Raw genomic sequence first — 14,756 nt, forward strand, 5'->3', positions numbered from 1 at the left:
AATGGCCTTGCACTCTCCTTTTGGATTCTCTTCTGTATTGCTTGGGAGAATACTGGGAGGAGTTTCAATGACTTTCTTACTCAGCTGGCCCACTTGTGCCTCCAAATTTCTAATGGAGGATCTTGTTTCATTCATGAAACTGAAAGTGGCTTTTGACAGATCAGAGACAATATTGGCTAAATTAGAAGTGTTTTGTTCTGAATTCTCTGTCTGTTGCTGAGAAGATGATGGATATGGCTTACTATTGCTCAGCCTATTGCGTCCACCATTGTTAAAGCCTTGTTGAGGCTTCTGTTGATCCTTCTAGGAGAAATTTGGATGATTTCTCCATGATGGGTTATAGGTGTTTCCATATGGTTCACCCATGTAATTAACCTCTGCCATGGCAGGGTTCTCAGGATCATAAGCTTCTTCAGAAGCTGCCTCTCTAGTACTGTTGGATGCATGTTGCAATCCATTCAGATTTTGAGAGATCATGTTGACCTGTTGAGTCAACATTTTGTTCTGAGCCAATATGGCATTCAGAGCATCAATTTCAAGAACTCCTTTCTTCTGAGGTATCCCATTATTCACAGAATTCCTCTCAGAGGTATACATGAATTGGTTATTTGCAACCATGTCAATGAGTTCTTGAGCCTCTTCAGGCGTTTTCTTCAGGTGAATAGATCCACCTGCAGAATGGTCCAATGACATTTTCGAGAATTCAGATAGACCATAATAGAATATATCTAATAGGGTCCATTCTGAAAACATGTCAGATGGACATCTTTTGGTCAGCTGCTTGTATCTTTCCCAAGCTTCATAGAGGGATTCACCATCTTTTTGCTTGAAGGTTTGAACATCCACTCTCAGCTTGCTCAGCTTTTGAGGAGGAAAGAATTTATCCAAGAAGGCAGTGACCAGCTTATCCCAGGAGTCCAGGCTATCCTTAGGTTGTGAATCCAACCATATTCTAGCTCTGTCTCTTACAGCAAAAGGGAAAAGCATGAGTCTGTAGACTTCAGGATCAACTCCATTCGTCTTTACAGTCTCACAGATCTGCAAGAACTCAGTTAAAAACTGATAAGGATCTTCAGATGGAAGTCCATAAAACTTGCAGTTTTGTTGCATTAATGCAACTAGTTGAGGCTTAAGCTCAAAGTTATTGGCTCCAATGGCAGGAATGGAGATGCTTCTTCCATCAAACTTGGATGTTGGTTTTGTGAAGTCACCAAGCATTCTCCTTGCATTATTATTATTATTATTTTCGGCTGCCATGTCCTTCTCTTGTTCGAAAATTTCTGAAAGGTTGTTTCTGGATTGTTGTAATTTAGCTTCTCTTAATTTTCTCTTCAGAGTCCTTTCAGGTTCTGGATCAACTTCAACAAGAGTGCCTTTTTCCCTGTTCCTGCTCATATGAAAGAGAAGAAAACAAGAAAAGAAAGAGGAATCCTCTATGTCACAGTATAGAGATTCCCTTATGTTAGTAGAAGAAGAAAGGGGTATAAGAAAGAAGAAGGAAGGATTCGGATTTTTGGATGAAGAGAGGTGAAGAGAAGTGTTAGTAATTAAATAATTAAATAGAATAAGAAAGGAGAGGGAGAATTTCGAAAATAATTTTGAAAAAGGGGTTAGTAATTTTCGAAAATTAAAGATAAGATAAGATTAGAATTAAAATTTAAAACAGTTAATTAATTAAAAAGAAATTTTGAAAAAGGGATGAGATATTTTCGAAAATTAGAGAGGGAGAAGTAGTTAGGTGGTTTTGAAAAAGATAAGAAACAAACAAAAAGTTAGTTAGTTGATTGAAAAAGATTTGAAATCAAATTTTCAAAAGATAAGAAGATAAGAGGTTGGATAAGATATTTGAAATCAAATTTTGAAAAAGAGAAAATTTTTGAAAAAAAGATAAGATAAAAGATAAAAGATTTAAATTTTTAAAAAAAATGACTTAACTAACAAGAAACTACAAGATAAGATTCTAGAATTTAAAGATTGAACCTTTCTTAACAAGAAAGTAACAAACTTCAAATTTTTGAACCAATCACATTAATTGTTAGCTTAATTTTCGAAAATTTGATATAAAGATAAGAAAAAGATTTTGAAAATATTTTGAAAAATAATTTTGAAATTTTCAAAAATGATAAAAAAATGAAAAAGATATGATTTTTGAAAAAGATTTTAAAAAGATAAGATTTTTTAAAATTGAAATTTTGACTTGACTTGTAAGAAACAACTAATTTTAAAAATTTTTGACCAAGTCAACCCAAAATTTCGAAATTTTGGAGGGAAATAAGGAAAAGATATTTTTTTGATTTTTGAATTTTTAAAGAAAAACACAAAAATGACCCAAAACATGAAAATTTTGGATCAAGACACAAGATGCATGCAAGAATGCTATGAATGTCAAGATGAACACCAAGAACACTTTGAAGATCATGATGAACATCAAGAACATAATTTTGAAAAATTTTTGATGCAAAGAAAACATGCAAGACACCAAACTTAGAAATCTTTAATGCATGGAAAATATGAATGCAAAAGTGCACATGAAAAACAACAAAAGACACAAAACAAGAAATCATCAAGATCAAACAAGAAGACTTGTCAAGAACAACTTGAAGATCATGAAGAACACTATGAATGCATGAAATTTTCGAAAAAATGCAAGAAAAATTTTAAAAGCATGCAATTGATACCAAACTTAAAAATTAACACAAGACTCAAACAAGAAACACAAAATATTTTTTTTTTATTTTTATGATTTTCTAATTTTTTTGTATTTTTATTTTTTTTTTCAAACATATTTTTGGAAAAACGAAAAATAAAAGAAAAATTTTTTGAAAAAGATTTTTGAAAAGAAAATTACCTAATCTGAGCAACAAGATGAACCGTCAGTTGTCCATACTCGAACAATCCCCGGCAACGGCGCCAAAAACTTGGTGGACGAAATTGTGATCACTATTCTCTAAGTTGTATGAAATTATTATTGTGGCACCAGTTGAATTCACAACTCCGTTCAACTAACCAGCAAGTGTACTGGGTCGTCCAAGTAATAAACCTTACGTGAGTAAGGGTCGATCCCACAGAGATTGTTGGTATGAAGCAAGCTATGGTCATCTTGTAGATCTCAGTTAGTGAGTGGAATCATAGAGTCAAATGGAATTAAATTGGATAAATAAAATAAGTAAAAGGGATAGAGTACTCATGCAGATTCATTGGTGGGAATTTCAGATAAGCGAATGGAGATACTGTATGGCTCAAGGACGCCTGCTCTCCCATTGCTTCAACTCAATCCTTCTTACTCCTTTCCATGGCAAGCTGTATGTAGGGCATCACCGTTGTCAATGGCTACATCCCATCCTCTCAGTGAAAACGTTCCTATGCTCTGTCACAGCACGGCTAATCATCTGTCGGTTCTCAATCAGGTTGGAATAGAATCCCTTGATTCTTTTGCGCTTGTCATCACGCCCAGCCTTCAGGAGTTTGAAGCTCGTCACAGTCATTCAATCCCAGAATCCTACTCGGAATACCACAGACAAGGTTTAGACTTTCCGGATCCTCATGAATGCCGCCATCTATCTAACTTATACCACGAAGATTCTGTTGGGGAATCTAAGAGATACACATTCAAGCTCGATTGCATGTAGAACGGAAGTGGTTGTCAATCACGTGCGTTCATAAGTGAGAATGATAATGAGGGTTACTTATCATCACATTCATCATGTTCTTGGGTACGAATGAATATCTTGGAATAAGAATAAAAGAGAATTGAATAAAAGACAATAGAATTGCATTAATACTTGAGGTACAGTAGAGCTCCACACCCTTAATCTATGGTGTGCAGAAACTCCACTGTTGAAGATACATAAGTGAAAGAGGTTCAGGCATGGCCGAATGGCCAGCCCTCTCCATGATCAAGTGACCGAATATTCAAGAGATTAAACTGTCAAAAGATGTCTAATACAACAGTAACTTATCCTATTTATACTAGACTAGCTACTAGGGTTTACATGAGTAAGTATTTGATGCATAAATCCACTTCCGGGGCCCACTTGGTGTATGCTTGGGCTGAGCTTGATCAATCCACGAGTTGAGACTTCTCTTGGAGTTGAACTCCGAGTTATGACGTGTTTTGGGCGTTCAACTCCGGATCATGACGTTTTTCTGGCGTTTAACTCCAGACAGCAGCATGTACTTGGCGTTCAACGCCAAGTTACGTCGTCAATCTCCGAATAAAGTATGGACTATTATATATTGCTGGAAAGCCCTGGATGTCTACTTTCCAACGCCGTTAAGAGCGCGCCAATTGAAGTTCTGTAGCTCCAGAAAATCCATTTCGAGTGCTGGGAGGTCAGATTCCAACAGCATCAGCAGTCCTTTTGTCAGCCTTCTTCAGAGTTTTGCTCAAATCCCTCAATTTCAGCCAGAATTTACCTGAAATCACAGAAAAATACACGAACTCATAGTAAAGTCCAGAAATGTGAATTTAACATAAAAACTAATGAAAACATCCCTAAAAGTAGCTTGAACTTACTAAAAACTATCTAAAAACAATGCCAAAAAGCGTATAAATTATCCGCTCATCACCAGTCGTTGGGAGGCTAATCGACTTATTAACTCGCCCAAGGAAGCCGCGAAATTTTGCACATTTTCCTGGAACTCTTTGTGTCATCCCTTGCATCTCTCTTTCCTGTGGAAGAAGAACATTTGTAGTGTCATCCATGGGAGATCGAGATAGATAAGAGGGTTCATTATTTAGGAGAGGAAGGTTCATGATATGATGGTGGTCCATCATAATAAGGATGTGGCGGTTCAACACTATCCATCTTGTCCACTTGTTGCACAACATACTTCAATTCCTTGTTCTCTAGTTGAGATTCTTTAGCTATGGAGGCTTCTTGTGCTTTTCGGCTTACAGCTTGCTCCAATTGATGAACGGCTTCTTGAAATTGATCCAGTGTGTCCTTGAGACGATCCCGTGACTCTTATTCCTCTTGGATAACGTAATTGGGATTATAAGCCTCTTGGATTGATGGATATGGGCATGGTGTATATGGAGGTGGTGGTTCTTGAGAGTAATTGGGTTGAAATTGGGGTGGTTCTATGTATGGTTCATATGGTGATTGGTATGGTGGATATGGATTAGGATCATATGAGGGTGTTTGGTGGTAAGGGGCTTGTGAGTATGGTGGTGCAAAGCTATGTTGAGGAGGGGGTTCATAGGTATATGGTGGTTCTTGTTGGTAACTACAAGGGGTCCACCATATCTATCATCTTGGTACGCACCCTGGAATGGCTCTTGACCATAGTAATTTGGTGGAGATTGGTTGTCACGAGGAGGTCCACCATAACTATTGTCTTGGTATGCATCATAGAATGGTTGTTGGTCATAGTGCATTGGAGGGGGTTGTTGCCAAGAGGGTTGATCAAATCCTTGTGGCTCCTCCCATCTTTGATTGTCCCAACCTTGATGCATGTTCACATTATAGCTTCCATTCCCTACAACATAATTTGAACTAAACTCGTAGCCAAAGGGGTGAAAATTCATAGTAGCTAATAAAAAAACAAAAACTAATAAAAATAAGCAACTAAGTCCTAAAACTAACAAAAACTAACAATTAAGCAAAAAGTAAATATTTACAATAACCAATAATAAGGCACACGTTTGCAATTCCCCGGCAACGGCGCCATTTTGATGAACGGATTCTTGTGTGGTCTAGAATTTCACAATTAAGTTCGCGTTGAAAGTATAGTTTATAAACCAACAAGAATCTTTTCGTACAAAAGATTGTTTGTCACAAGTAACAAACCCCTAATAAAATTGATAACTGAAGTATTTAAACCTCGGGTCGTCTCTCAAGGAATTGCAGAGAAGTGTTCTTGTTATTGGTTATGTAAAGGTATTTTTGGGGTTTTTTTAAGATAAGAAGCAAGAATAGTAAATGGCAAAAGGAATAAACTAATAACTAGAAAAGCTCCTAGCAAGGTATGAGAACTGGATGTCCTATCCTAGTTATCCTTATCAATTGTGATGAGAATTATTCATTGCTCCCACTTGGTCAACCTCTAACTATGAAGGTGCATCAAGTGGATAAATCAATATGAATCCTCAAGTCCTAGTTAACTCCCAAGGAAAGACTAGAGTTAGTGGAATTCAAATCAACTAGCAAATTTCAATTATCAATCAACAAAGGAGTTTGATAACTCAAGTGTCACCAATTACTCAACCAAAGTCAAGAGATTCAATAACAACAAATGGAGAAGCAAGCAATAAACATGAAATACCTCAAATTGCATTAATAAGAGAAATCAAATCTAACATGAGAATTCATAAATTAAAGTAATAGAATAAATAAAAGTAGAAGAGAAACTAAATTAAAGGAGCATTGAACCTGGATTGGAGGAGAAATAAACCTAAAACTAAGAGAAATCTTAAATCCTAAAACCTAGAGAGAGGTCTAAAAACTACATCTAAAACCTAAAATTGTGTGAATAAAAAGTGTATCTAATTCCTCCACTATGCAGCCTCTAATCTGTATTTTTTGGGCCAAAAACTGGGTCAAAAACAGCTCAAAAATCGCCCTCAGCGATTTCTGATGCGTATAGCATGTGGCTCCATCACGCGTACGCGTCGCTTGTCTGTTGCACAATCCACGCATACGCGTGCTCCACGCGTACGTGTGCTTCACGCGTGTGCATAACCTAACCGCAAGGCAACTATGACAAATTATATATTGTTGCGAAGCCTCGGATGCTAGCTTTCCAACGCAACTAGAACTGATTCATTTAACCTTGTGTAGCTCAAGTTATGATCGATTGAGTGCGAAGAGGTCAGAGTTGACAGCTTTACAGTCCCTTCAGCTTCTTGTATTCCTTCCACTTTTGCATGCTTCCTTTCCATCCTCTAAGCCATTCCTGCCCTATAAAACCTGAAGACACTTAACACACATATCACGGCATCAAATGGTAATAAGAGAGGATTAAAATTAGCTAAATTAATACCAAAGAAACATGTTTTCAATCATAGCACAAAATCAGGAAGGAAAATGTAAAACATGCAATTTACATGAATAAGTGTGAGAATAGTGGATAAAATCCACTCAATTAAGCACAAGATGTACCACGAAATAGTGGTGCATCACAGACCATCTCTAAAACCCAACACAAGAGAATCTTCCTGATGATATAGTTCTTTGTAAAACTCTCTAATAGCTATTTTACTTCTAGCTTGGTTCCTTACCAGTCTGCCATTAACGACCAGAGAATCAATCCTGTTATTTCTTCTTCTCGCCGATGCTATACTGTGGAAGTACCTTGTGTTCTTGTCCATATCTTTCGCGTGCCTAGACCAAGACATCTGCTTCCAGTGAATTTCCTTCCTCACAAACCATCTCTCACAGCATGTAACCAACGACCTTCTCCTGGCCTCCATAGTTCCATCATACACTCCATTACCTACCAATTCATCCACTTTCTTGATTTCTTCCTCTAACTTCAAAATCTTATTGTCCATATCCCCAAAATTGACCTTATGCCATCTTCCCAAAAGAACCGTCAACACCCTCAATTTGGCTGTGAACTGCATCTTCCCTAAACATATCCATTCCTCCCTAACCATTCGAAGAAAACTTGTGTGTGTAAACCAGGAGTCAAGACTACGGAAAGGCCTAGGACCTCGACACATCATTTTCTCCTCCACTATAATAGGGCAGTGATCTGACAAGCCCCTTGGTCCGCCCCTTACCCGAGTCTCAGGGAACTTTTATAGCCAATCCATACTAACCATAGCTCTATCAATACGACTGCACGACCTGCCGCGAAACCAAGTATCTTACGATCAGTGATCGGCAAATCCACTAGGTGCATATCTTGTATCCAAAGCTTGAATTCTTCCGATGCCAGAGATAGACTAGTTGCATCCTTTCGTTCCTCCACATTCACAATTTCATTAAAATCTCCTATAAAACAGGACGAAACTCGGCATAATTCGGCTATTAACTCAACTCTTCCCACACATTACTCTTTTCCTCTCTACTATGTGCACCATAGACCAAGAAAAACGCACAGTGAAAACTATTCTTTAACAAGACACCCCTCAACACCTAACCACCTATCCCCCTTATAGCAATTGTTCATGTCAAAGAACATTTCATCCCAAATCACAAAAGACCCCAGATGCACCATTGGAGACTACAAATTCCCACCCCACCCCATCATTTCCCCAAATCCGTGCCACGTCAAACCTCGTAACTATCCTTCTTTTCCTCTCAATCAAACCGACCATGCTCAATTTATGTTTATTCTTTAAGTCTTTTACCATTCTCATCTTCCCATCACCCCCTAACCCCCTAACATTCCAAGAACTGAAATTCATTTAGAACCATTAAAACACACCTGGTTTTTATTTTTGGGTCTGCACCGTCTCATCTTCTCCTTCTGTTTAGCCAGCTTCTTCTTCAGTGCAATTTTCTCGTTCTGTGCCTGAAGAATGACCATTATGTCGTCCTCCTCATTATACAACACTGCCCCTGATTCCATTGCCAATGCTAAAGTCAGCTTGTTCTCCAGCAGTTGTTCCTCAATGCCCTGAGTGTTACCTTCCCCTTCCGCCTTCTCGCAGTCCTCCCGCTCAGACCCAGCATGTTCAAACTCTTTCCCAGCATGCCCATCATCCATACTGCCTCTACTCTGCTCCCGAAAGATAGCTTGACCATAGCCCACTTGATCGTGGTTCACGCCTTGCTCCATGCACCGTACAACATCCACAACTTCCCGAGCCACACCGTCAACCGTGATCAAGTCATCCTCCGCCCCGGGATCACCCGCAGTCGCCCTTATTCCCTCCACTCTCCGTTTTGCCCCGCCACTCCCGTCCTCATCGCCTTCACAGTCTGGCAGGTGCGGTTTGCCACCGACAGGTCCAACCCCACCGTCAGTAGCAGCTCCAGAGACCCGATCTGCCCAGCTGCAATCATCCTCTCGGCAAACCAAATAGCTCCCCAGCGAGCCTAACTGTCTGATCCCACCGACCCCGACCATATCTTTGCGGCGACCCTCTCCTCCAACGAAGCATCCTCCATGTGTGCCACCGACAGGTCCAGTCCCGCCGTCAGCATCAGCCCCAGTGACTCGATCTGGCCAGTTACAAGCATCCTCTCGGCGAACCGAACAGCTCCCCAGCGAGCTTGACCGTCCGATCCCGCCGGTCCCGACCATATCTTGGCGGCGACCCTCCCCTCCAACGAAGCATCCTTCATCAAGGTTGCTGCGGTGATGTGCATCCGGGCGAGCCGTTCACTTCCAGAACCCAAAGTAGAAAGGCCCAACCCGACAAAGCTCCCAACCTTCTGGCCCAACCTTTTGAGCAGCTTTGTGTTTTTTGTTTCTTATAATTTTCCTTTTTTTCAAGTAGTTGGTCCAATAAAAAATTTGATCATCTAATCATTAACTTAGATTAGATCAGCATTTGAATCTATTAATAATTAATCGGATTAAATTTAGTCAAACTTAATAAAAAATTCGATCAAATATGATTAAAACTGGTTAAAATTAATTTGATCAAATTTGACAAAATTCGATTAAATAAAAAAATACTTTTTTATTAAATAAAAATATATATTATTATATAATGTTTAATTATAATTGGATCAATTGATTCAATATGGAATCTATTGATGATAATAATATGATTAATTTGATTATTGGTTCAATTCTGCTAGCGATAAACAACCTTGAAGCCGGAAAAAGAAAAAAAGAAAAAAAAAAACCTTGAAGCCGAAAAAAACAGAAAAAAATAAAAGAGAAAAACGCAAGAGTGAAATGAGCTCTAAACAGTTTCGGGGGAAAAAAAAATTGTATTCACAGTTGCCACAGGCTGGATCGCGAACCCCTTCTTCTTCCTTTCTCAGTTCTCCGAATGCTAACATCCCCGTCCAGCTATTCTTCATCCACCGAGTATAACTACTGACGCCATTTCCAGGAACTCAGATCGGAATTTGATCTCCCAATAGTGGAAGGGAAACATCATCAACAGCAACAGCAGCCATGAGCGTCATCGACCTCCTCACCAGAGTCGACTCCATTTGCAAGAAGTACGACAAGTACGACGTCGACAGGCAGAAGGACGCCAACATCTCCGGTGACGATGCCTTCGCCAGGCTCTACGCCGTCGTCGACGCTGACATCGAGGCTGCGCTTCAGGTCACACACTCTGATCTCACTCTTCTCTATGCTTTTCTTCAGTTTTGGTTTATTCTGAGTTTGATTAGGTTGATTAGGTTTTTGGACTTTGAGTGATTTAGATAATTGTTGGGAGAAACATGGAAATTCACAGTTTGGGGAGTGCTGGATTTTGTGCCCTAATTGCTGGAAAGCTTTGTAATTTGTGGAGTTAATTTTGTGCAGAAAGCAGAACAAGCTTCGAAGGAGAAAGGTAAGGCATCTGCTGTAGCGATTAATGCGGAGATTCGTCGTACCAAGGCTAGATTACTGGAAGAGGTCCCTAAACTGCAGAGGCTGGCTATGAAAAAGGTTGGTCATTATCATTATTAGATTGGAATAATAAAGTGTAGTGAAGCACAAGGTGATGATTTAGATTTATTCGACTCACATTTAGACTTATCCGCCCAAAATTTGGGAGAGGGGCAGGTTTATTGTTGTTTCGCTTGTTGCTTTATGTGGTTTCAGTTATTGCACATTAAAAAAAATGTTTACATAGTCTAATTAGCGTGCTTCTAAGCTTTTTTGCTTGATCGTCTTCCCCCAACGAACAAAATTCTTAGTAACTTACTGACATGCTGATGTTTGTATGGTACAATCTATTCACAGGTAAAGGGGCTTTCATCGCAAGAATTTGCTGCCCGTAATGATCTAGTTCTTGCATTGCCAGAGAGGATACAAGCTATCCCAGACGGGACCCCTGCAGCACCCAAGCAAACTGGTGGTTGGACAGCTTCTGCATCACGTCCTGAAATCAAATTCGATTCTGGTAATTGGAGTTATCCACGTCTTGTTCTGACACATGTATGTTATTTTGTGTGTGTAAAACTTCCCAACTAATGGTCTTCAATCTCCATATATTTGTGTGACTCATTATTTACAGATGGGCGATTTGATGATGAGTACTTCCAACAAACTGAGGAATCTAGCCGATTTAGGCAGGAGTATGAAATGCGTAGAATGAAACAGGCATGTTACTTTTAGCTGTTAAGAATTTCTCCTGTTGTGTTCTGTGACATATATAATGGAGGTTGCTCTGGCAATGTTTTCATGTCAGTAATATGAAACTTTTTCAGGATCAAGGTTTGGATGTGATAGCAGAAGGATTGGATACCTTGAAAAACATGGCATCTGATATGAACGAGGTAAGATTCCTTATTGCCTTTGTACTTCCTTTATGTGCATGTGATTATTTTTAGTTCCAATTTCAATGTTTATATGCTTGATGCAGGAAATGGATAGACAAGTTCCTCTGATGGATGAGATTGATACTAAGGTGAGTGTCATTAATTTCTGCCTACACCCAGAAGCCTGGAAGCTTAAAGGAAAAAAAAAAAAAACTAAAAAAAGCTAAAACAAAAAGACAACTAGAATTAGAAAGATGAAGTTAATGTGACATAGTTATTTGTCATCTTTACAGGTGGACAAAGCATCTTCTGACCTTAAGAATACCAATGTTAGACTTAAAGACACAGTGATGCAGGTAATAATCTTTTAGTTGTAGATTTCCATCAGAACCAGTTACAGATTTCTTGGTGAATCTCATGATTTTTTTTTGTTTTCATCCAGCTTCGTTCCAGTCGAAACTTCTGTATTGATATTGTTTTGTTGATTATAATTTTGGGGATAGCTGCCTATCTCTATAAGTAAGGCTTTTATCTCTCTCTCTGCTAGAACTTGCAAGCACCATCACTCATCTTTCCTTGTGAATTCATGCCCTATTCATTTTTTACTTTCAAAATTAGAAAGTCGGGTGTATATATTAATACTGCTTGTGTGATAGAGTTTTAGTCTAATGTTTTAACTATTTTTCTTTCCTCCCGCTGAATATTAAAAAATTCAAATATCATTTGCTGACAAAGTTAAGTTTGTGGTCTGTGGTTTCTTAATGAAAGTATTCATCACATATTCATGTTATGGCTATGCAGCCTTTGCTGAAGACATCACTACATCAGTTTCATAATCTTCCCTCTAGTCATGGCTTCCATCCGGCCTTCGTTTTTTCTACAATAATTATAAATCTTTCTTATACTCTAAATCATGAGTATATATTTTCTATGTTTAGTGTTATTATTTGTAATTTTTTAAAAACATCCACTTGGAGGGGCTGGAAGTGGATTGTTTATATTTTCATCGATAAAACATTTCACAAAATTAAAAATGATTTTGATGTCGATCTTGCTAATTCATATAGTTTACTGAATACTTGTATTAATCTATGGTGTGCAATAATAACTCATCTAGTAAAACTAGAAATTTCCTTTCAGTTAGTTAGTAGCTAATTTCTGTGCTAATGACATGAAATCATGAGAAACTCGTAATGATTACTGTTGTATAAAAAACTGAATCATTGACGGGTAGATAGTAATCATCTCATGAGAGGGTTAATAATTTTTATGATTTGTTATCTAATCTTATTTTTTTTTAAATAAAAAAAATCATATGAATTTTCTTACTAGTCTTGCTCTTGGATTGGATGTTTCGTTTTGCTTGTTGAGATACTTTACTGATTGCTGTGCTTTTGTTGCAGCGTGCTAAAGAAGTGATCCTGCAAACCATGGAAAATAGATTTATTAGCATGGCTTACCTGCTTTCATGTATTTTCTTGAGAATATCGTGTCTGATTTGTTATTATTTTTTGTGAATTCTTCGTGCCACTTGAGAGGTAGCTTTGTCCTTTTACAAACAAACTTCTGTATGCCGTTATGATATATCATATATGTGAAATAGTTGCGGATTGTTGTGTATAATTCTGGAATCTGACATTATACGTGGCTGGCTGATTGGCCCTTGGTATTTCCCCAACTTGTGACAATTCCAATATTTACTTAATTCTTTTAATGAATATCGGAAAACAAAAATCACTGTTACTCACGAATGTTGAAGTCAGATAATTATCCATTAAAAAAAAGTGTTTAACGGAAACTGGGGGTGCTGGAAAATCCCGTCAAAACGGCAATGCCGTTTTCTGGCAAAATGTCTTCGCCGATTTCTTCAAAACGTGGTGAGTAGAGAAGAAAGGTGGCCACCGGCCAAATTCAAAATGAGAAATGGAAGAAGTAAATTTATGAAATTATTCAATTTGGTTTTGAAGTTCTAATTTCACTCTAGTAATTTCCTAGATTAAATTATGAGTACCATAGTAAATTCTAGATGAAGTTATCATGTGGCATGGCAGTTAGGGATGGCAAACGGGCCTAAATCCGTCGGATCGTTCCGCATAACCTGCCAAAAAAGGCGGGATCAAGTTGAAAAATTAGGACCGCTAAATAGTAAAAGCTCACTTAACTCACACCGCTTAAACTGTGGGCTTTGGCGGGGCAGGATGGGCTTTCCCGCCGGACTTAGTTTTTTTTAGTGAGAGAGTATTTTTGTAATTTTTTAGCCAAAACCTAATTTCTTCCAACCTAACTTACAATAGTATAAAGATAAAAATTGAGTGTTTTGGATTATGTTTGTTACTTTGAAGTAGGGATGAGCATGGCCCGGCCCGGCCCAAAGATCCGGTCCGGTCCCGAACACTTTAGGGGCTAATTTGGTGTGATTTCATCGGGTCTAGGACTGGGTAAGGGTCTCAAAAAATAGACCTGGTCATTATTTCGGATCGGGTCCGTGCCATAGCTTGGGTCACCCGAAATCGGTCCGGTGGTCCAGTCACCATACACAATAAATATTTTGTATTATTAGTGATGGATGATGGCTATTATTATATGGAATTTAAGTATTGTAAACCTTAATATTTTGTGTTATTAGTCATTATATATAAGACTATAAGTTAATGTTTTATATTTAGAATGCATAAGACTTTAGACTAATGCATAATATTGTGTTATTTGTATTGATTTAAATATTTGGTGTTATTAGGTAATATTAGTATTGATTATGGTTATGCTTTAATTTTAGAGAAGAGTTGGTTCTTGTTATATTTTTCTAAGTGAATTTTACCATATCAAATAATGGTTGGAGTCTTGGAAATTTAGATGTTTTTACATGCTCACTTACAAGAAGGTATTAAGGTAATATAATGTTAACGGCCCGGTTTTCACCCGGTATAGTTGTGGCCTGAAAGAGTATAGGTTTCATCGGGTCTATGGTCAGATTCGGGTCTCAAAAATGGGTCCGGTACATATTTCGGATCGGGTCTGGGTCACATCAAACCCGGTTTCACTCGACCCATGTACACCCCTACTTTGAAGACAATATTAATAATTATGTTTTGGATTATGTTTATTTTACTTTGGAGAGAATATTTATACTTATGTTTTGAATGAAAACTTGATTTATAATTATGTTTATTAGACATTTTATAATTACAAAGACTTTAATGTTTATGAATATAAAAAATATAATTTTTATGCCTTTAGAAATTATAAATTTATTAATATGGTTGTGAAATTATATATATTATTTAATAATTAATGGTAAAAAAAAAAAGCTTGGCGGGGCAGGACGAACTTCTCCCCTTGCCACCCCTAATGGCACCCATGCTAGACCCACTTTGATCCTTGACACCATACGTTCATACCTTACACCTCCGCCACCCTCTCCACCGCACT

The 14,756-nt window shown here is 38.0% G+C and overlaps 1 protein-coding gene across 1 annotated transcript; it reads left to right on the forward strand.

Annotated features, from left to right (window-relative positions):
- The first annotated feature begins 9,678 nt into the window (after positions 1 to 9,678).
- On the forward strand, positions 9,679 to 12,950 carry LOC112696505 (syntaxin-71). The gene is made up of 9 exons (XM_025749302.3): positions 9,679 to 10,182; positions 10,387 to 10,512; positions 10,810 to 10,969; positions 11,084 to 11,169; positions 11,277 to 11,345; positions 11,432 to 11,476; positions 11,621 to 11,683; positions 11,770 to 11,846; positions 12,731 to 12,950. Exons 1-9 carry the CDS (start codon positions 10,027 to 10,029, stop codon positions 12,744 to 12,746), a joined length of 798 nt encoding a protein of 265 aa, XP_025605087.1. The 5' UTR covers positions 9,679 to 10,026; the 3' UTR covers positions 12,747 to 12,950.
- The last annotated feature ends 1,806 nt before the right edge of the window (positions 12,951 to 14,756 follow it).

The sequence above is a fragment of the Arachis hypogaea genome, chromosome 6 (genome assembly GCF_003086295.3).
Source record: "Arachis hypogaea cultivar Tifrunner chromosome 6, arahy.Tifrunner.gnm2.J5K5, whole genome shotgun sequence".
Lineage (NCBI taxonomy): Eukaryota > Viridiplantae > Streptophyta > Magnoliopsida > Fabales > Fabaceae > Arachis > Arachis hypogaea.

What these genes read in the sequence shown, in the direction of transcription:
- LOC112696505 (XM_025749302.3), top strand. Translation starts at nt 10,027, where the DNA reads ATGAGCGTCATCGACCTCCTCACCAGAGTCGACTCCATTTGCAAGAAG. An exon ending in AGAGGCTGGCTATGAAAAAG is followed by an intron (nt 10,513 to 10,809) that starts GTTGGTCATTAT and finishes ATCTATTCACAG; the next exon opens with GTAAAGGGGCTTTCATCGCA. An exon ending in TTAAAGACACAGTGATGCAG is followed by an intron (nt 11,684 to 11,769) that starts GTAATAATCTTT and finishes GTTTTCATCCAG; the next exon opens with CTTCGTTCCAGTCGAAACTT.